This window comes from Oncorhynchus gorbuscha, linkage group LG09 (genome assembly GCF_021184085.1).
Source record: "Oncorhynchus gorbuscha isolate QuinsamMale2020 ecotype Even-year linkage group LG09, OgorEven_v1.0, whole genome shotgun sequence".
NCBI lineage: Eukaryota > Metazoa > Chordata > Actinopteri > Salmoniformes > Salmonidae > Oncorhynchus > Oncorhynchus gorbuscha.
The window spans coordinates 12,004,170-12,023,994 of NC_060181.1; the positions used below are offsets into that span (position 1 = coordinate 12,004,170).

The following is a 19,825-nucleotide window of genomic DNA, read 5'->3' on the forward strand; positions in this document are numbered from 1 at the left end:
GGAGCGGTCTGAGACGACCGGCAGGAGGAGAGTTACCCGACTTAGTCTGCGCGCAGTCCGAACAAGCAGCCACGAAACGGCGCGTGTCACGCTCCTGAGTCGGCCACCAAAAGCGCTGGCGAATAGACGCAAGAGTGCCTCGAACACCGGGATGACCAGCTAACTTGGCAGAGTGAGCCCACTGAAGAACAGCCAGACGAGTGGAAACAGGAACGAAAAGGAGGTTACTAGGACAAGCGCGCGGCGACGCAGTGTGCGTGAGTGCTTGCTTAACCTGTCTTTCAATTCCCCAGACTGTTAACCCGACAACACGCCCATAAGGAAGAATCCCCTCGGGATCAGTAGAAGCCACAGAAGAACTAAACAGACGGGATAAGGCATCAGGCTTGGTGTTCTTGCTACCCGGACGGTAAGAAATCACAAACTCGAAACGAGCGAAAAACAACGCCCAACGAGCTTGACGGGCATTAAGTCGTTTGGCAGAACGGATGTACTCAAGGTTCTTATGGTCTGTCCAAACGACAAAAGGAACGGTCGCCCCTCCAACCACTGTCGCCATTCGCCTAGGGCTAAGCGGATGGCGAGCAGTTCACGGTTACCCACATCATAGTTGCGCTCAGATGGCGACAGGCGATGAGAAAAATAAGCGCAAGGATGAACCTTATCGTCAGACTGGAAGCGCTGGGATAGGATGGCTCCCACGCCTACCTCTGAAGCGTCAACCTCGACAATGAATTGTCTAGTGACGTCAGGAGTAACGAGGATAGGAGCGGACGTAAAACGTTCTTTTAGAAGATCAAAAGCTCCCTGGGCGGAACCGGACCACTTAAAACACGTCTTGACAGAAGTAAGAGCTGTGAGAGGGGCAGCAACTTGACCGAAATTACGAATGAAACGCCGATAGAAATTAGCGAAACCTAAAAAGCGCTGCAACTCGACACGTGACCTTGGAACGGGCCAATCACTGACAGCTTGGACCTTAGCGGAATCCATCTGAATGCCTTCAGCGGAAATAACGGAACCGAGAAAAGTAACGGAGGAGACATGAAAAGAGCACTTCTCAGCCTTTACGTAGAGACAATTCTCTAAAAGGCGCTGTAGAACACGTCGAACGTGCTGAACATGAATCTCGAGTGACGGAGAAAAAATCAGGATATCGTCAAGATAGACAAAAACAAAAATGTTCAGCATGTCTCTCAGAACATCATTAACTAATGCCTGAAAAACAGCTGGCGCATTGGCGAGACCGAACGGCAGAACCCGGTACTCAAAATGCCCTAACGGAGTGTTAAACGCCGTTTTCCACTCGTCCCCCTCTCTGATGCGCACGAGATGGTAAGCGTTACGAAGGTCCAACTTAGTAAAGCACCTGGCTCCCTGCAGAATCTCGAAGGCTGATGACATAAGGGGAAGCGGATAACGATTCTTAACCGTTATGTCATTCAGCCCTCGATAATCCACGCAGGGGCGCAGAGTACCGTCCTTCTTTTAACAAAAAGAACCCCGCCCCGGCCGGAGAAGAAGAAGGCACTATGGTACCGGCGTCAAGAGACACAGACAAATAATCCTCGAGAGCCTTACGTTCGGGAGCCGACAGAGAGTATAGTCTACCTCGAGGAGGAGTGGTCCCCGGAAGGAGATCAATACTACAATCATACGACCGGTGAGGAGGAAGGGAGTTGGCTCGGGACCGACTGAAGACCGTGCGCAGATCATGATATTCCTCCGGCACTCCTGTCAAATCGCCAGGTTCCTCCTGAGAAGTAGGGACAGAAGAAATGGGAGGGATGGCAGACATTAAACACTTCACATGACAAGAAACGTTCCAGGATAGGATAGAATTACTAGACCAATTAATAGAAGGATTATGACATACAAGCCAGGGATGACCCAAAACAACAGGTGTAAACGGTGAACGGAAAATCAAAAAAGAAATAGTCTCACTGTGGTTACCAGATACTGTGAGAGTTAAAGGTAGTGTCTCAAATTTGATACTGGGAAGATGACTACCATCTAAGGCAAACATGGGCGTAGGCCTGTCTAACGGTCTGAAAGGAATGTTATGTTTCCGAGCCCATGCTTCGTCCATGAAACAACCCTCAGCCCCAGAGTCAATCAAAGCACTGCATGTAGCACCCGAACCGGTCCAGCGTAGATGGACCGACATAGTAGTACAAGATCTAGATGAAGGGACCTGAGTAGTAGCGCTCACCAGTAGCCCTCCGCTTACTGATGGGCTCTGGCCTCTTACTGGACATGAATTAACAAAATGTCCAGCAACTCCGCAATAGAGGCACAGGCGGTTGGTGATCCTCCGTTCCCTCTCCTTATTCGAGATGCGAATCCCTCCCAGCTGCATGGGCTCAGTCTCAAAGCCAGAAGAGGGAGATGGTTGCGATGCGGAGCAGGGAAACACCGTTGATGCGAGCTCTCTTCCACGAGCCCGGTGACGAAGATCTACCCGTCGTTCTATGCGGATGGCGAGAGCAATCAAAGAGTCCACATCTGAAGGAACCTCCCGGGAGAGAATCTCATCCTTAACCACTGCGTGGAGTCCCTCCAGAAAACGAGCGAGCAGCGCCGGCTCGTTCCACTCACTAGAGGCAGCAAGAGTGCGAAACTCAATGGAATAATCCGTTATGGACCGTTCACCTTGGCATAAGGAAGCCAGGGCCCTAGAAGCCTCCCCACCAAAAACTGAACGGTCAAAAACCCGAATCATCTCCTCTTTAAAGTTCTGGAATTTGTTAGAGCAATCAGCCCTTGCCTCCCAGATAGCTGTGCCCCATTCTCGAGCCCGGCCAGTAAGGAGTGAAATGACGTAAGCAACCCGAGCTCTCTCTCTAGAGTATGTGTGGGGTTGGAGAGAGAACACAATCTCACACTGCGTGAGAAAGGAGCGGCACTCAGTGGGCTGCCCGGAGTAGCAAGGTGGGTTATTAACCCTGGGTTCTGGAGGCTCGGCAGGCCAGGGAGTAACAGGTGGCACGAGACGTAGACTCTGGAACTGTCCAGAGAGGTCGGAAACCTGAGCGGCCAGGTTCTCCACGGCATGGCGAGCAGCAGACAATTCCTGCTCGTGTCTGCCGAGCATGGCTCCTTGGATCTCGACGGCAGTGTAACGAGCGTCTGAAGTCGCTGGGTCCATTCCTTGGTCGGTTCCTTCTGTCATGCAGGTGAAAGAGGACCCAAAAGCGACTTAACAGAAACAGAGTTTATTAAAGTCCAAAACGGAATAACAGAATTCCTCTAGACTTGTAGAGGGGAAAACAACTGGAGAAGCGGCCACAGACTGCAGGTCGCTTCGGGTAGGCGCAGGCCGTAGTCGACTGAGACACCTGCTCACACGCAGCATCTGATGAAGGCACAAAACACGACAGGACAGGGTGATACACAATCACGGCAAAAACACGACAGGACAGGGCGAAACGCAATCACGGCATGGTGAATACAATACAAGGAACCGACGGGACAGGAACGGATCATAAAGGAATAAATAGGGACTCTAATCAGGGGAAAGGATCGGGAACAGGTGTGGGAAGACTAAATGATGATTAGGGGGAATAGGAACAGCTGGGAGCAGGAACGGAACGACAGAGAGAAGAGAGAGCGAGAGAGTGAGAGAGGGAGGGGGGAGAGAGAGGGATAGAACCAAACAAGACCAGCAGAGGGAAACGAATAGCATGGGGAGCACAGGGACAAGACATGACAATAAATGACAAACATGACAAGCCTGATCAGAACCAGATTGAAATGATTGATTGATCAGATATTCATTTTATTGTTACGTGGCAGAGGGTTAAGGACAACTGTGAAAGAAAGGTCACGCCAAACCACCAGGCGCATAAAATGACCGGCCCAAAAACAGGACCCAAACAGTCCGGGAAAAATACAAAAATAACACATCCACAAAACCGAAACAGAGAAACAAGCCCGCACAAAAGCAGGCGGGCATAACCGGGTTAAACAGCCCTAAACAAACCCCAAACAAGAAACAGATGTAACCAATAACACAAGACCAACAGAAAAAGGAAAAGGGATTCGGTGGCAGCTAGTAGACCGTTGACGCCGAGCGCTGCCCGAACAGGAAGAGGAGCCACTTTGTCACGTTCTGACCATAGTTCCTTTGTTTTGTCTTTTGTTTTAGTATGGTCAGGACGTGAGTAGGGTGGGTTGTCTAGAGCCGTCAGTCAGCCAGGAGCTGCCAGAATCACCCTTCACTCCGGAGCTGCCGGAGTCTCCCGTCCATTCGGGACCCGTGGCTTGGGTCTCCAGTCCGAGGTCGGCGGCGAGGGGTGCCGCGTTAAAGAGGCCACGGAGGCGGGTAGAGATAGAGAGGCGGAGAAGGACTATGGTGGAGTGGGGTCCACATCCCACACCAGAGCCTCCACCGCGGACAGACACCCACCCAGATCCTCCCCTATAGATTTAGGTTTTGCAGCCGGAGTCCGCACCTTTGGGGGGGGGGTACTGTCACGTTCTGACCTTAGTTCCTTTGTTTTGTCTTTTGTTTTAGTATGGTCAGGGCGTGAGTTGGGTGGGTTGTCCATGTTAGTTTTCCTATGATTTTCTATTTCTGTGTTTGGCCTGGTATGGTTCTCAATCAGAGGCAGCTGTCAATCGTTGTCCCTGATTGAGAACCATATTTAGGTAGCCTGTTTTTGATTGTGTTTTGTGGGTGGTTGTTTTCAGTCTTTGTGTGTCTACACCAGACAGAACTGTTCCGGTTGTATCTTTGTTGTTTGGTTATTCAGTGTTCAGTTGACTCTATTAAAAAGATGAACACGTACCACGCTGCGCATTGGTCCTCACCTTCTTCCACCACAGACGGTCGTTACACACCTTCGGTGGAAGTCGTGACATTTATGGTGGACCTAGACTGGAAAACACTTGATCAGGATCTGAGTGATGAGATGTCAGACTGATGATATTGATTATATTATTGTTTTTATGGAATGTCACATTTTAATGGGTCTGTGGTAACTATTTATACTATTTTATAGTGTTGTAAAAAGTGTTATTAGCATTATTATCTTGCAAACACCTGGGTTCAGTTTACTTTTAATTCACCCCAAGTGAAATGATATGTGACTGAGCAAAACTACAACTCGTTTTGCTTTAATAGGTTGAACTGAGTTGATTGTCATGAGTTCAATTATCATGGGAAATTAATGAGAATAGAAAACTTAATTGATGTCATTGAAAAATATGTAGGCTAGAGGAGGAACAACAGTATCCAACTGAAAGAGGTTAGTCTGTAGAAAATGAGGGGATCCAGATTAGGACAGATTGTGTTGTTTCATCAGCATCTAATTGTGTGAGAGGGTTCCAGAGTAGAGGTCATTGGAGAGAGAAGATTAGAGAGGGTTCCAGGATAGAGGTCATTAGAGAGGGTTCCAGGATAGAGGTCATTAGAGAGGGTTCCAGGATAGAGGTCATTGGAGAGGGTTCCAGGATAGAGGTCATTGGAGAGGGTTCCAGGATAGAGGTGATTAGAGAGGGTTCCAGGGTAGAGGTCATTAGAGAGAGGTGGTTAGAGAGGGTTCCAGGGTAGAGGTCATTGGAGAGAGAAGATTAGAGAGGGTTCCAGGGTAGAGGTCATTGGAGAGAGAAGATTAGAGAGGGTTCCAGGATAGAGGTCATTAGAGAGGGTTCCAGGATAGAGGTCATTGGAGAGGGTTCCAGGATAGAGGTCATTAGAGAGGGTTCCAGGATAGAGGTCATTGGAGAGGGTTCCAGGATAGAGGTCATTAGAGAGGGTTCCAGGGTAGAGGTCATTAGAGAGAGGTGGTTAGAGAGGGTTCCAGGGTAGAAGTCATTAGAGAGGGTTCCAGGATAGAGGTCATTGGAGAGAGTTCCAGGATAGAGGTGATTAGAGAGGGTTCCAGGATAGAGGTGATTAGAGAGGGTTCCAGGATAGAGGTCATTAGAGAGGGTTCCAGGATAGAGGTCATTGGAGAGGGTTCCAGGATAGAGGTCATTGGAGAGGGTTCCAGGGTAGAGGTCATTAGAGAGGGTTCCAGGATAGAGGTCATTGGAGAGGGTTCCAGGATAGAGGTCATTAGAGAGGGTTCCAGGATAGAGGTCATTGGAGAGGGTTCCAGGATAGAGGTCATTAGAGAGGGTTCCAGGGTAGAGGTCATTAGAGAGGGTTCCAGGATAGAGGTCATTGGAGAGGGTTCCAGGATAGAGGTCATTAGAGAGGGTTCCAGGGTAGAGGTCATTAGAGAGGGTTCCAGGATAGAGGTCATTGGAGAGGGTTCCAGGATAGAGGTCATTAGAGAGGGTTCCAGGATAGAGGTCATTGGAGAGGGTTCCAGGATAGAGGTCATTAGAGAGGGTTCCAGGGTAGAGGTCATTAGAGAGAGGTGGTTAGAGAGGGTTCCAGGGTAGAAGTCATTAGAGAGGGTTCCAGGATAGAGGTCATTGGAGAGAGTTCCAGGATAGAGGTGATTAGAGAGGGTTCCAGGATAGAGGTGATTAGAGAGGGTTCCAGGGTAGAGATCATTAGAGAGAGGTGGTTAGAGAGAGTTCAAGGATAGAGTGACCTAGCCCTAGAGTGGTGTACTCTCCTATAAAAGGGCAGGCTAGGTCGCTGACCGTGCACTCCATGGTCTGAACTACTGTGACACGCACACACACGGTTCAATATAATAATATAATGCCCTGCCCACTTATTATGGAGGCCTTTCATTATAACCAGGTGTATCTCTCTATAGGGTACCAACCTCAACTGAAAAGGTTTCTGTGATTGCCACGAATTGCTCTTTTGCATAATATCTCAAATACATATTTAATCTTTCTCATGGCCTACTATTCATTCATGAGTCACTTGCAGGGTTATTTAATTATTTTACTAGACAAGACAGTTTTAAGAACAAATTCTTATTTACAATGACGGCCTGGGTGGGTTATCTGCCTTGTTCACGGGCAGAACGACAGATGTTTTCCTTGTCAGCTCGGGATTCAATCTAGCAACCTTTCGTTTACTGGTCCAATGCTATAACCACTAGGCTACCTTCCGTTAATTGCGAAATGTATTAATCACGGTGGTCTTATGACGAAATCCGAATATAGTTTGGTCACTGTGTGTGTGTGTGTGTGTGTGTGTGTGTGTGTGTGTGTGTGTGTGTGTGTGTGTGTGTGTGTGTGTGTGTGTGTGTGTGTGTGTGTGTGTGTGTGTGTGTGTGTGTGTGTGTGTGTGTGTGTGTGTGTGTGTGCGCGCGCGTGTAGGTTCGCTCTCTGCGGCTTTCCCCTCCACGCACTTCCAATGTTTGCATTGCGCTCCAGCCGTCCACCGCATCAGCGACCCGCTGTGAGCTGGGATCCGCCCTGTGAGCTCCCTGGGCCGGCTTGCCTTTTAAACCTGAGCCGCTCTGCCGGGGTCCCAGCGGGGGGCAGAACCACTTAGCTGCATACCTTAGAGTAAAGACAAATAAACAGTCAATCTTCGGCTACGGAAAACCTGCTGTTTACCTTTCTCTTTTCTGATAGAAATGGCTGAAGTTCTCACTGGCTTGTCTTTGTAGCATAAAAAAAGAAGATTTAACCTTTCTTTAACTAGGAAAGGCATAGAGTGATGCAGAATAGGTTATAGGCTACATATATTATCTGAATAAGCTATTGTCTAGGTCTGTTTTCATGACCTCATACAGGAATTAAGGCAAATGAAACCTGACTGTTTTGCGTATAGAAATCCAGTAAATATGAGTGCTCTATAGGGCAAAACGCGAAGAGGAAGATCTGACACCCCCGCTCCATCCCTTCCATTAGGTTTTACAACAACTTGTCCGTTTTTAATACGTTAAAAGATAGAACATTTTACTTTTTAATAGCGACTGCGCAAAACACAAAACATTCAGAAATCATTTCTGGGCGTTTTGTTGTTTTTGGCTCAGAGGGTCTAACAGACTATGAACGACTTTATCCCGCTCACCCCCCCCCCTGACGTCACCTCACCCTCTCACCCAATCACAGCGCTCCCCAAAATCCACACTCCGCGCGCTGCATGGTTATAAAGATATCCAACCGTCAGAGTAGCATCTCCGTGACACACGGAGCTGGCGCGAGACTGGATCAATGTTAACTGTCTACACTCCTCTCTGAAAGGAACAAAGGAGTGTGGGAGAGAGTGAGAGTGAGAATAAGATAGAGAAATACGGATCTTTACTCCTGTCTTAAAGGGACAGGATCCACCAGGTTCCCATGATGCTGTGACCCTGGTCAGGGGTTTAGGTCATCGGTCAGGGTTTAAGGGATCAGGTTATGTTTGGGGACATGATGTGTTCCCCGGTGGGGTCTCGGTCTCCGGTCGACAGCGCTGGGAACAGTGAGGAAGAGATTGACCAACACCGGAGGCCACGTAGAGGCACCAGAAAACAGTGGGCAAGCCGAAGGAGACCGAGGGAGCAGGATGAAGATGAAGAAGATGAAGGGAACCAGAATATCCAAAGCCCGGGGAAGAAGAGGGGGAAGAGGAGAGGAAGTGACAGAAGTGACTGGAGTGACGACAGCAGTGTGAGCGGCCTACCCAGGTCTCTGGAGGACACGCAGAATCAGCGTGTCATGGCTAACGTACGGGAGCGACAGAGGACCCAGTCACTCAACCAGGCCTTCGCCTCGCTACGACAGATCATCCCCACGATGCCCTCAGACAAACTCAGCAAGATCCAGACGCTCAAACTGGCCACGCGGTACATAGGTAGGCTACTTTCTGTTGTTATACTCAATTCAGCAACCAATTAACCAATTCTACATTTGAGGTGCCAATCTGTTAAGCACTTTGGGCTGTAAATGTCATTACAAAAGGTGTCAATCAAAAAAAGATGACGAAAGTGATGAGAATGATGAAGATTATTCTTATTCTAGACTTCCTCCATCACGTGCTGCAGGGCGAGGGGATGGGCCTGGATTTGGACGAGGAGCATGTGTCAGGAGCAGCCAGCTGTGGTTACGTGGCCCATGAGCATCTGAGCTATGTCTTCTCAGTGTGGAGGATGGAGGAGGAAGCATGCTCGGGGTCTGCTACACCACACTAGTGCTCCCTCCACTGCAGGAGCACAACCAAACAGGGTAGGTTGTGGTTTTATTCCTCACAACTTTCTTACCCTCTTAACGTGATTGATGTACAACACATAAATAAAGGCAAGTTCGATTACCAAATGACACTAGTCAATATCTGTTTTTGAACAATATATTTAGTAACATGATTTAAATTTGATCAAAATATCAGACATGGTAACTCATCCAATATTTTATTTATCTACAGATTATCCAAGAGAATCCATACTGGTTGGGGTGGTTCAACATGCTACAACTGGACTGTGGTACACCGGAGAACGCAGGACTAAACGGCCTAGCATGATGGAACATCTCGTAACGACGAATATTAGAGACATAAACAAAGATTTTTACAACACTTTCTGTACTGTGTATCTCTATGGTGGGAGATATGCAGGCTTGTTTCTGTGTGCTTGATTCCAACCATCCATCCATCGGCCTTATAGGGGTCACACAGGGCAGATGATAGATCAAAAACCCATCCGTGGACAACTGTAGCTCATTTTGGTCTGTTCTAGACTTCACGCACAGACATAGAGACTGTCACAATGCTCCACATGACCTCTACCACAGGAGGTTGGTGGCACCTTAATTGGGGGATAAGGGCTCATGGTAATGGCTGGAGCGGAATTAGTGGAATGGTATCAAATACATCAAACACTTGGTTTCCATGGTTTCCATGTGTTTGATGCCATTCCATTGGCTCCGTTCCGGCCATTACTACGAGCCGGCCTCCCCTCAACACTCTCTACACTCTATTTCTCTCCATGGGGGTTGACAACAGATGAAGTTCCAGTCTTTGTATCAACAAACTCACACAAAGTTATACAGATTATTTTCTCCTGGCTTCTGAAATATCAATTTATTGATTGATGTTACAATGAAGAATGGGTCCATTTCTAAATGCATTTAAAATGTTGTAGTGTTGTAAATATCTTTAATTATCTTCTGAAATAACAATTAGTGTATGTTTGAATTGACATTTTAGTCATATAGCTGATGGTCTTATCCAGAGCGAGTAAATATACAGTAACAGTAGACTACCGATGTTTGCAGGGTTGAGGAGGTTACTTTCTAAATATCATCTGTTACTTGTCCAAAATTGTCATCAGTAATTTAATTTTGGGATTACCCAAAACTCAGTAACGTAAATCTGATTACTTTCCCCTTAACTGGCATTAGAAGACAAAAATGATCCATAAAATGCATTTGGTGTGTCATCATACTGGTCTCTGTCTTGTGGTCAGACTCGCTCAGGTTGGAACAAATGTAAACTTGCATCTTTTTTCTCCAATGATGAATTGAACGTAATTGAGAAAACAGAAAGTGATGTCATAATGTTGTTGTTTTTTCTTCTCGCAGACATCCTTTCTGAATTTAAATCCAAGAAGTAATCATCAAGTTTTTCAAAGGTTATCTGTAATCTCATTAGAATATTTTTGCTGGTAATGTAACTGATTAGTTTAGTTGTAATCAGATTACATGTAACTGAGTTACTAAACCCTGGATGTTTAAAAAGGGCCAAGCTGGAGCCATATCCCATACAGGACACTGCCATCTAACGGTTCAAATGAAACTGACACTACATCGAGAGAACGCCTGTACATCCAACAGCACAGGGTAACACACCACTACCCCTCTAACTTCACCACTACCCGTCTAACTTAACCACTACTCCTCTAACTTCACCACTACTCCTCTAACTTCACCACTACTCCTATAACTTCACCACTACTCCTATAACTTCACCACTACTCCTTTAACTTCACCACTACTCCTATAAATTCACCACTACTCCTATAACTTCACCACTACTCCTATAACTTCACCACTACTCCTCTAACTTCACCACTACTCCTATAACTACACCACTACTCCTTTAAACTTCACCACTACTCCTCTAACTTCACCACTACTCCTTTAACTTCACCACTACTCCTTTAACTTCACCACTACTCCTTTAAACTTCACCACTACTCCTATAACTTCACCACTACTCCTATAACTTCACCACTACTCCTATAACTTCACCACTACTCCTCTAACTTCACCACTACTCCTCTAACTTCACCACTACTCCTATAACTACACCACTACTCCTTTAAACTTCACCACTACTCCTCTAACTTCACCACTACTCCTTTAATTTCACCACTACTCCTCTAACTTCACCACTACTCCTCTAACTTCACCACTACTCCTCTAACTTCACCACTACTCCTCTAACTTCACCACTACTCCTTTAACTTCACCACTACTCCTCTAACTTCACCACTACTCCTCTAACTTCACCACTACTCCTTTAACTTCACCACTACTCCTTTAATTTCACCACTACTCCTCTAACTTCACCACTACTCCTTTAACTTCACCACTACTCCTATAACTTCACCACTACTCCTATAACTACACCACTACTCCTATAACTTCACCACTACTCCTCTAACTTCACCACTAATCCTTTAACTTCACCACTACTCCTCTAACTTCACCACTACTCCTTTAACTTCACCACTACTCCTTTAATTTCACCACTACTCCTTTAATTTCACCACTACTCCTCTAACTTCACCACTACTCCTCTAACTTCACCACTACTCATCTAACTTCACCACTACTCCTCTAACTTCACCACTACTCCTCTAACTTCACCACTACTCCTCTAACTTCACCACTACTCCTTTAACTTCACCACTACTCCTCTAACTTCACCACTACTCCTCTAACTTCACCACTACTCCTTTAAACTTCACCACTACTCCTCTAACTTCACCACTACTCCTCTAACTTCACCACTACTCCTCTAACTTCAACACTACTCCTTTAAATTCACCACTACCCCTCTAACTTCACCACTACTCCTCTAACTTCACCACTACTCCCATAACTTCACCACTACTCCTCTAACTTCACCACTACTCCTCTAACTTCACCACTACTCCTTTAATTTCACCACTACTCCTTTAATTTCACCACTACTCCTATAACTTCACCACTACTCCTTTAACTTCACCACTACTCCTCTAACTTCACCAATACTCCTCTAACTTCCTGTATAATGATTCTAGTGGAAAAACGGCATCATGACACAATATTATGTTTGAGTTTCTTGAATGCATTTCAATCATGGCACACAATCAATGAAGCGCTGTATCTGTCTAACCCAAACGTGGAATGGAAAGTGTGCAGGTTTAGTTTATGACTACTCCTCTCCGCTAGGAGACGACATAACAAAAACACCGACTGTCTAAACTCGCGGTCCCTCTTCACTACGGAAGTCTTCCCTCGTCGACTTCCTTCCTGCTGTCTCCAGCATCATGGCGAACTTGGAGCAGACAGAAGACGACCCAAAACACGCAAAAATGTCCACCGAAGTCTCAGTTTTAACCAATCCGACAGCAAACGGACCTTCTGCGGCAGGCGGTGGAGACCCAGGCGCGTTCCCAAGTCTGATCCCGTCGTTCGCGAGCGCATGCAAGTTGGTGTCAACGCCGTACTCGTGTCTGGTCATGGACACGCACAGAAGACATATTGCCCTGTCGCCCATGTACCTGAAGAAGAAACGGACAGGGATCCAAGAGGAACTGAACACCGAACTGCTAAGATACTCAGAAAGGTAAAGCTATGGGTTGAATATGCTAGTCAGTTCGCTCACGAAGTTGCTAGTTATGTGCTGCTGGTTTAAACGTGTTGTAATACGCATGTAGCTCCGACGCATGCGCACCAGAGGTAGTCTGGCGGTAAACATGTATTGCTCAAAAGTGCTCTATTTCGCACTTTGGATAAATGACAGTTTGCGCATACAGAAACATTTTGGCTACTCTAACGCTCTTCACTTTGGCGAGTTAAGAAAGTAGTTAGTTATGTTGAAGCAAGTCACTAAACAACTCGTTAGTGAGAGCGTAGCTGAACAACGCCATGGACCAGAGCTACCTAGCCACTATGCTTCCTACTTTGCAGTTGAAATCCATATCATTCCGAAATAGTTACTATTTAGAATATATTTGCTGTTGCATGCCTGATATCGAGAACAGTGTCACAAAAGACGTTGATGGTCATGGCCCTCTACCAAAACCTGCGCGCTCTCCTTCACTACAGCCAACATGAGTAAAACGTTTAAACTTGTTAACCCTGGCAAGGCTGCAGGCCCAGACCCCAGACGCGTCCTCAGAGCATGCGCAGACCAGCTGACTGGTGTGTTTACGGACATATTCAATCAATCCATATCCCAGGCGGCTGTTCCCACATGTTTCAAAAGGGCCACCATTGTTCCTGTTCCCAAGAAAGTGAAGGTAACTGAGCTAAATGACTATCGCCCCATAGCACTCACTTCTGTCATCATGAAGTGCTTTGAGAGACTAGTCAAGGACCATATCACCTCCACCCTACCTGACACCCTAGACCCACTCCAATTTGCTTACCGTCCCAATAGGTCCACAGATGACGCAATCACACTGCCCTAACCCATCTGTACAAGAGGAATACCTATGTAAGAATGCTGTTCATCGACCACAGCTCAGCATTTAACACCATAGTACCCTCCAAACTCGTCATTAAGCTCGAGACCCTGGGTCTCGACCCCGCCCTGTGCAACTGGGTCCTGGACTTCCTGACGGGCCGCCCCAGGTGGTGAGGGTAGGTAACAACATCTCCACCCCGCTGATCCTCAACACTGGGGCCCCACAAGGGTGATTTCTCAGCCCTCTCCCGTAGAGAGGCAGGTCGTTATTGCGTTGGACTAGTTAACTGTAAGGCTGCAAGATTGGATCCCCCGAGCTGACAAGGTACAAATCTGTCGTTCTGCCCCTGAACAAGGCAGTTAACCCACTGTTCCTAGGCCGTCATTGAAGATAAGAATGTGTTCTTAACTGACTTGCCTGGTTAAATAAAGGTATAAAAAAAATCGGTGCCCAAAAATAGCGATTTCCGATTGTTACGAAAACTTGAAAACTTGAAATCGGCGCCAATTAATCGGCCATTCCGATTAATCGGTCGACCTCTACTACAGACCCTGGTTCAATCTCAGGCTGTATCACAACCAGCCGTGATCGGGAGTCCCATAGGGCGGAGCTGTCAAACCCTGGATTATATGTGTTCCTGTGATTGCACATTTTGTGAACAAAAATACAGTTTTAAAATTTACACAATGTATAAACTTATTGCGACTGGGACAGACCCAACCCTGCTGGGTGTGCAGGCTTCTGTTCCAACCCTGCACTAACACACCTGATTCAAAGTATCAAACCTAATAAGTTAACAGAAGTCTGCTCACCCAGTAGATCGGGGACCAGTGGAGCGAGGTTGGCCACCTACGTTTGAGTCATTTAGCAGACGCTCTAATCCAGAGCGATTTACAGGAGCGATTAGGGTTAAGTACCTTGCTCAAGGGCACATCAACAGAGCCTTGTCGGCTCTGGGATTCAAACCAGCAACCTTTCAGTTACTGGCCCAATGCTCTAACCTCTAGGCGACTCCAGTCCTGTTATTTACTTTTTTTGTTCACCTGAAAGTGATAATGGTAATAGTAATAATAATAATAATAATAGCCTAGTTACTAAAATGTCAAACTTTTACATATGATTTAGCTTAATAGTACACTTTGAAATGATATGTAAGTGTTGATTATTTGAAGTTAAGTGTTTAAACTTGTTTTAATTGTTAACTTAACTATTTTGGATGTTGAACTAGTGTTGATGGTGATTAATGACAGATCACAATCCTGCAATAGAGAAAGGAAGGGACTCTCTAAGTTGTCTGTGTTGTATTCGCAAAATGGAAATGATGTTAACAACAGCTGGTTTGCACAAAGCTAAACTAAACTCGAAATCGATCCGACGTGACTTTACCCGTGATTAAATGATCGTAGCAGACCCGTTACTGACAGCTTTCTGGGTTCAGGTCTTAACGGGTAAACTCGAAATCGATCCGACGTGACTTACCCGTGATTAAATGATCGTAGCAGACCCGTTACTGACAGCTGTCTGGGTTCAAGTCTTAACGGGTAAAAAGTTTTCTTCGCTTTTCTGACAGTTCTGGAGTCTTGGTGTCACCGATGGTGCTGTAAAATAAAATATATATTTAAAAAATCCTGCCTTGTTAGAGCAACCAAATACAGAATCAACTAGTTTCAGACACTGTTATCATGCAGTTTGGGGCAGCCCCTCGGCTGTTGTCAGAATAATTCATGTGGTGGTCTTCCAACATGGCCGCCAGAAGGTGTCGTTACGTCGACTGCCAGCCCTCTATAGCGTGCAGAATATATCAGATCTTTACCATGCTCTGAGAACTGGTATTGAACACCCCAGGAACCACATGAAATATGTTACATTGATCTTCTAACCTGCACAGGCCTGCACATAATCCTCTGTGTATTCAGGCGTGTTCTCTGATGACTATAACACACCCGGGTCGTATTCTTTTAAGAAACCCAAACAGAAGCAAACTGTCCGGAACGGGAGGGACGTACCTTGAAATGGTGGTTTTTAAAAGTGTCCTGTTGCAAGAATGTTTTGCTATGGTGTGGCGCTAATGAATATGACCCTGTCTACCTGTGTTCCCTGTGCAGTCTGAAAGGTGTGCCTCTGGCCTATGATGAGGTCAGTTTGCTGGGGCAGCTTGGAGACATCTACGACGATAACGGATACATTCACCTCGACATACAAGCCAACTTTGTCGTCTTCCAACCCCAGAGAGGACAGAAACTACTGGTGAGAGGCAAGCTGTTTGTGACTGATACAGAACAGATGTGTTTCTTACGGAGAAGGGCACAGTGTTGATGTGTTGTAACTAGTTACGATGGTAATCTATTCGAAATGGACAGAGTCAAGGTGCAGCTAACTCTACCCCCCCCCCCTTCCAGGGTACAGTTAATAAGCTTGGTGTGAGTCACGTGGGCTGTCTGGTCCATGGCTGTTTCAACGCCAGCGTTCTGAAGCCAGTCCACGTCTCCATGGAGACCTGGAGGGAGGCTGGACCCAGGATAGGGGCGGAGCTGGAGTTTGAGGTCTGTCAGCTAGACGCAGACATAGTCGGAGTACTGCTGATCAGAGGAAGACTTGGCAGGACACGGTAGGTTACAGTGTGTCTGAGATGGATTACATTGCAGTCGGACTGTACAGAATCGCTGATCTACAAATCACTTTGCATCCCAGTTGCTGGATCGACTCATCAAGATCAGTGATTCTGGGCCTCGCGCGGCAGGGGGCAAGCTGTACTGGCCTCGCGCGGCAGGGGGCAAGCTGTACTGGCCTCGCGCGGCAGGGGGCAAGCTGTACTGGCCTCGCGCGGCAGGGGGCAAGCTGTACTGGCCTCGCGCGGCAGGGGGCAAGCTGTACTGGCCTCGCGCGGCAGGGGGCAAGCTGTACTGGCCTCGCGCGGCAGGGGGCAAGCTGTACTGGCGGCAGGGGGCAAGCTGTACTGGCCTCGCGCGGCAGGGGGCAAGCTGTACTGGCCTCGCGCGGCAGGGGGCAAGCTGTACTGGCCTCGCGCGCTGCAGGGGGCAGGGGGCAAGCTGTACTGGCCTCGCGCGGCAGGGGGCAAGCTGTACGGGCCTCGCGCGGCAGGGGGCAAGCTGTACGGGCCTCGCGCGGCAGGGGGCAAGCTGTACGGGCCTCGCGCGGCAGGGGGCAAGCTGTACGGGCCTCGCGCGGCAGGGGGCAAGCTGTACGGGCCTCGCGCGGCAGGGGGCAAGCTGTACGGGCCTCGCGCGGCAGGGGGGCAAGCTGTACGGGCCTCGCGCGGCAGGGGGGCAAGCTGTACGGGCCTCGCGCGGCAGGGGGCAAGCTGTACGGGCCTCGCGCGGCAGGGGGCAAGCTGTACGGGCCTCGCGCGGCAGGGGGGCAAGCTGTATGGGGATGTTAGAGGTGTGTTATCTGAAGCTAAACAGTTGTGTTCTCTCTCTCAGGGTTCAGGAGCTGATGGCAGCTGGAGAGAGTTCTGATCCTACTGACCCCACGGAACAGCTAGAGGAACCAGACGCAGAACCTGCTCTAGAACCCAACCAGGACTGGTCCGATGCCACCGTCAAACCCAAGAAGAAGAAGAAAAAGGAGAAACACAGAGAGGAGGTGGCTTCAGTACCAGCCCCCGGAGCCGTTATCAGCGGAACAGCGGAGGACAGTAGCACTAACGGCCACACTGAGACGAGGAAGAAGAAGAGGAAGGAGAAACGACAGAACGAAGAGGATGAGGAGAAAGAAGTGGGGGGGGAGGGTCCCGTGGAGGTGCAGGGGAGCGACTCCAGTGGTTACCTTAGTGACAAGCCAAACAGGAAGAGGAAACAGGGTGACGATATCACGTCCTGTCTCCATGGAGATCCTGAAACGCCCAAAACTAAGAAGAAGAAAAATAAATGATGTCACTGCGACTAAAATTGAGTGAAACTGAATGAACATTAAAAGATGATGATGTTGATATAATGAAATGTCTTAAGTACACCTGGTGACATAGTTTGGTTCCATCTTCAGCCCTATGTGGCCTCCCATACTGTTGGAGTGGTCCGTGTCTCTCTCTTGATGCAGCTCTTTGTGTAGTTCCCTTTACAAACCTGCAGAGGGAGCCAAATCATTTCTAGGAGCCTCCATTTGCTCTTGGTAAAGAACTCCAGTGTTTGTTAGCCAGGTTTTACCCTTCTAGCTACGGTTAGAACGCATCAACATGCTGTAGGGCTATTCATCACGGCTTTACCACGGTCTTCAAATCTGAAATGGCAACCTATTCCCTGCATTGTGCACTAGTTTGGGCTAGGGTCACATAGGGCTATCATATAGGTTGTTTGCCAAAAGTAGTGCACTATGTAGGGAATTAGGGTTTAATTTGGAACAGGGATGGTGTTCTGTTGTTCTCAAGGCCCCAGAGGGAAGAGATGTTGCCAGGGTCTAGTCCTTCTACATTTGAATAGGTGACACATTGAAGACTTCAGCAAAGCAGAGAAAAGTGTTTGTATTAATTAAATAATTATATATTTGGGAGTGACTGTGTTGTGCTTTTTCAAAAGTTGGTGTGGTAGGAGATAGTTACAGTTGTAGATGTGGGTGATGATGCAGGTCCATGAGAAGGGCTTGCCAAGAACACTGCCAAAGGGACTCATTTGAGGAATGTCCATCTCCCCAAGTCACCCGAGTGGGTGTTACGTAATTGTACAGTTTGTCACGTTTTGTACTAGGAAGTTATCATTATGCAATCGGATCAGACGGTTTCATACCAGGGAAGAGGAGTGTGGAGTCGGTAAATATGTTGCGCCACACTTAATCTGAGGTTTTTGACTAGGACCTACAATGTGTAGGATTATTCCATATCATTGGGTGAATCAAAACGAACACCTAACTGTTGTACATGCAGTTACACGAACACTCCCACTTGAATTTTCTTACTATGATTTTGCAGATTGCTGCTTTGAGGAAAGTTTCACTTGCAATGACTGGTTGCAGCCTGGTTTCATAGACTAGACGTAGCAAAGTAAACATCAATTTTTGGTACTCTCAAATGACCTTGTTACATTTGGTATGGTTACTTAAGGTGAAATCGAAAATAGGGTGGTTGGTCATGGTGGATGGGTAGGCGTATAACGTTTACGTCTAGCAAGCCAAAGGTTGTGCTTTCGAATCTCATCAGACAACTAGCATTTTAGCTAATTTGCAACTACTTTAATCTTAACCCCTAGCCTAGCTAACATTAGCCACTTAGCTAATGTTAGCGTTAGCTGCCTAGCTAACGTCAGCGGTAGCCACAACAAATCTCTCCTAACCTATAATACGTTTAGCAAAAGCGTAAGTATGAATTGCAATGTGTAACATATTGTACGACATGGATGATGGGGACATCCACAAATGAATACATACCATATGAAACAACATCATACTAATTGGAATGTCCCGGATTTACATTTACTATGTTACGTCTACCCCTGAGTCCAGGTTGGTGGTTGACTTAACTACCTACGTGCGCTGATTTAAGTTTTTCTGGATAAGAGCATCTGCTGAATGATCAAAATGTAGTCTTGTGCACTTGGTGGGTGGAGTTTGCACACTTTAGACCATTCCATTGGTCCTAAAGTGAAATCTCTGCCCACCTGTAGCACTGGGCGAACTAACATTTTAATTAACCAGGCAAGTCCATTAAGAACCAATTCTTATTTACAATGACGGCCAAATCCTAATGATGCCGGGCCAATTGTACACCACCCTATGGGACTCCCAATCATGGATGGTTGTGATACAGCCTGGAATCGAACCAGGAACTGCAGTGACACCTCTTGCACTGAGATGCAGTGCCTGAGACTGCTGCTCAGTTCGGGAGCCCAAATGTAAAAATGATTGCACCCATCATGCATGGAGGCAGACGAACACACACACGATACCCCGTCTAACCCCAACTCAGAGAAGAGACTTCATTCAATCTATACATTAAAATATATTTTGTGTGTAGTTCATAATCTATAAAGTCTATACCTACTCCTCCCCCCTAAAGTTACACCTACTCCTCCACCCTAAAGTTATACCTACTCCTCCCCCCTAAAGTTATACCTACTCCTCCCCCCTAAAGTTATACCTACTCCTCCCCCTAAAGTTATACCTACTCCTCCCCCTAAAGTTATACCTACTCCTCCCCCTAAAGTTATACCTACTCCTCCCCCTAAAGTTATACCTACTCCTCCCCCATAAAGTTATACCTACTCCTCCCCCTAAAGTTATACCTACTCCTCCCCCCTAAAGTTATACCTACTCCTCCACCCTAAAGTTATACCTACTCCTCCACCCTAAAGTTA

General features: G+C 47.2%; 2 protein-coding genes across 3 annotated transcripts; both read left to right on the forward strand.

Annotated features, from left to right (window-relative positions):
- The first annotated feature begins 8,059 nt into the window (after positions 1-8,059).
- On the forward strand, positions 8,060-10,311 carry LOC124042689 (twist-related protein-like). Of its 2 annotated transcripts, none has more exons than XR_006840191.1 (3): positions 8,060-8,701; positions 8,892-9,072; positions 9,269-10,311. XR_006840191.1 is itself a non-coding variant. In XM_046360777.1 (3 exons), exons 1-2 carry the CDS (start codon positions 8,266-8,268, stop codon positions 9,036-9,038), a joined length of 606 nt encoding a protein of 201 aa, XP_046216733.1. In that variant the 5' UTR covers positions 8,060-8,265; the 3' UTR covers positions 9,039-9,072; positions 9,269-10,311. The 2 variants fall into 2 exon arrangements, 1 of the variants encoding a protein (XP_046216733.1); XM_046360777.1 differs by having other exon boundaries at positions 8,869-9,072.
- Positions 10,312-12,346: 2,035 nt separating this feature from the next.
- On the forward strand, positions 12,347-18,029 carry LOC124042690 (DNA-directed RNA polymerase I subunit RPA43-like). Its single transcript, XM_046360779.1, has 4 exons — positions 12,347-12,676; positions 15,626-15,767; positions 15,920-16,128; positions 16,964-18,029. The coding sequence occupies exons 1-4, from the start codon at positions 12,378-12,380 to the stop codon at positions 17,412-17,414; spliced, it is 1,101 nt and encodes a 366-aa protein (XP_046216735.1). The 5' UTR covers positions 12,347-12,377; the 3' UTR covers positions 17,415-18,029.
- The last annotated feature ends 1,796 nt before the right edge of the window (positions 18,030-19,825 follow it).

Coding starts and splice junctions, on each gene's coding strand:
- LOC124042689 (XM_046360777.1), top strand. CDS start 8,266: ATGTTTGGGGACATGATGTGTTCCCCGGTGGGGTCTCGGTCTCCGGTC. Junction 8,702..8,868: donor ACTGGCCACGCGGTACATAG/GTAGGCTACTTT, acceptor TTCTTATTCTAG/ACTTCCTCCATCACGTGCTG.
- LOC124042690 (XM_046360779.1), top strand. CDS start 12,378: ATGGCGAACTTGGAGCAGACAGAAGACGACCCAAAACACGCAAAAATG. Junction 15,768..15,919: donor AGAGAGGACAGAAACTACTG/GTGAGAGGCAAG, acceptor CCCCCCTTCCAG/GGTACAGTTAATAAGCTTGG. Junction 16,129..16,963: donor GGAAGACTTGGCAGGACACG/GTAGGTTACAGT, acceptor TCTCTCTCTCAG/GGTTCAGGAGCTGATGGCAG.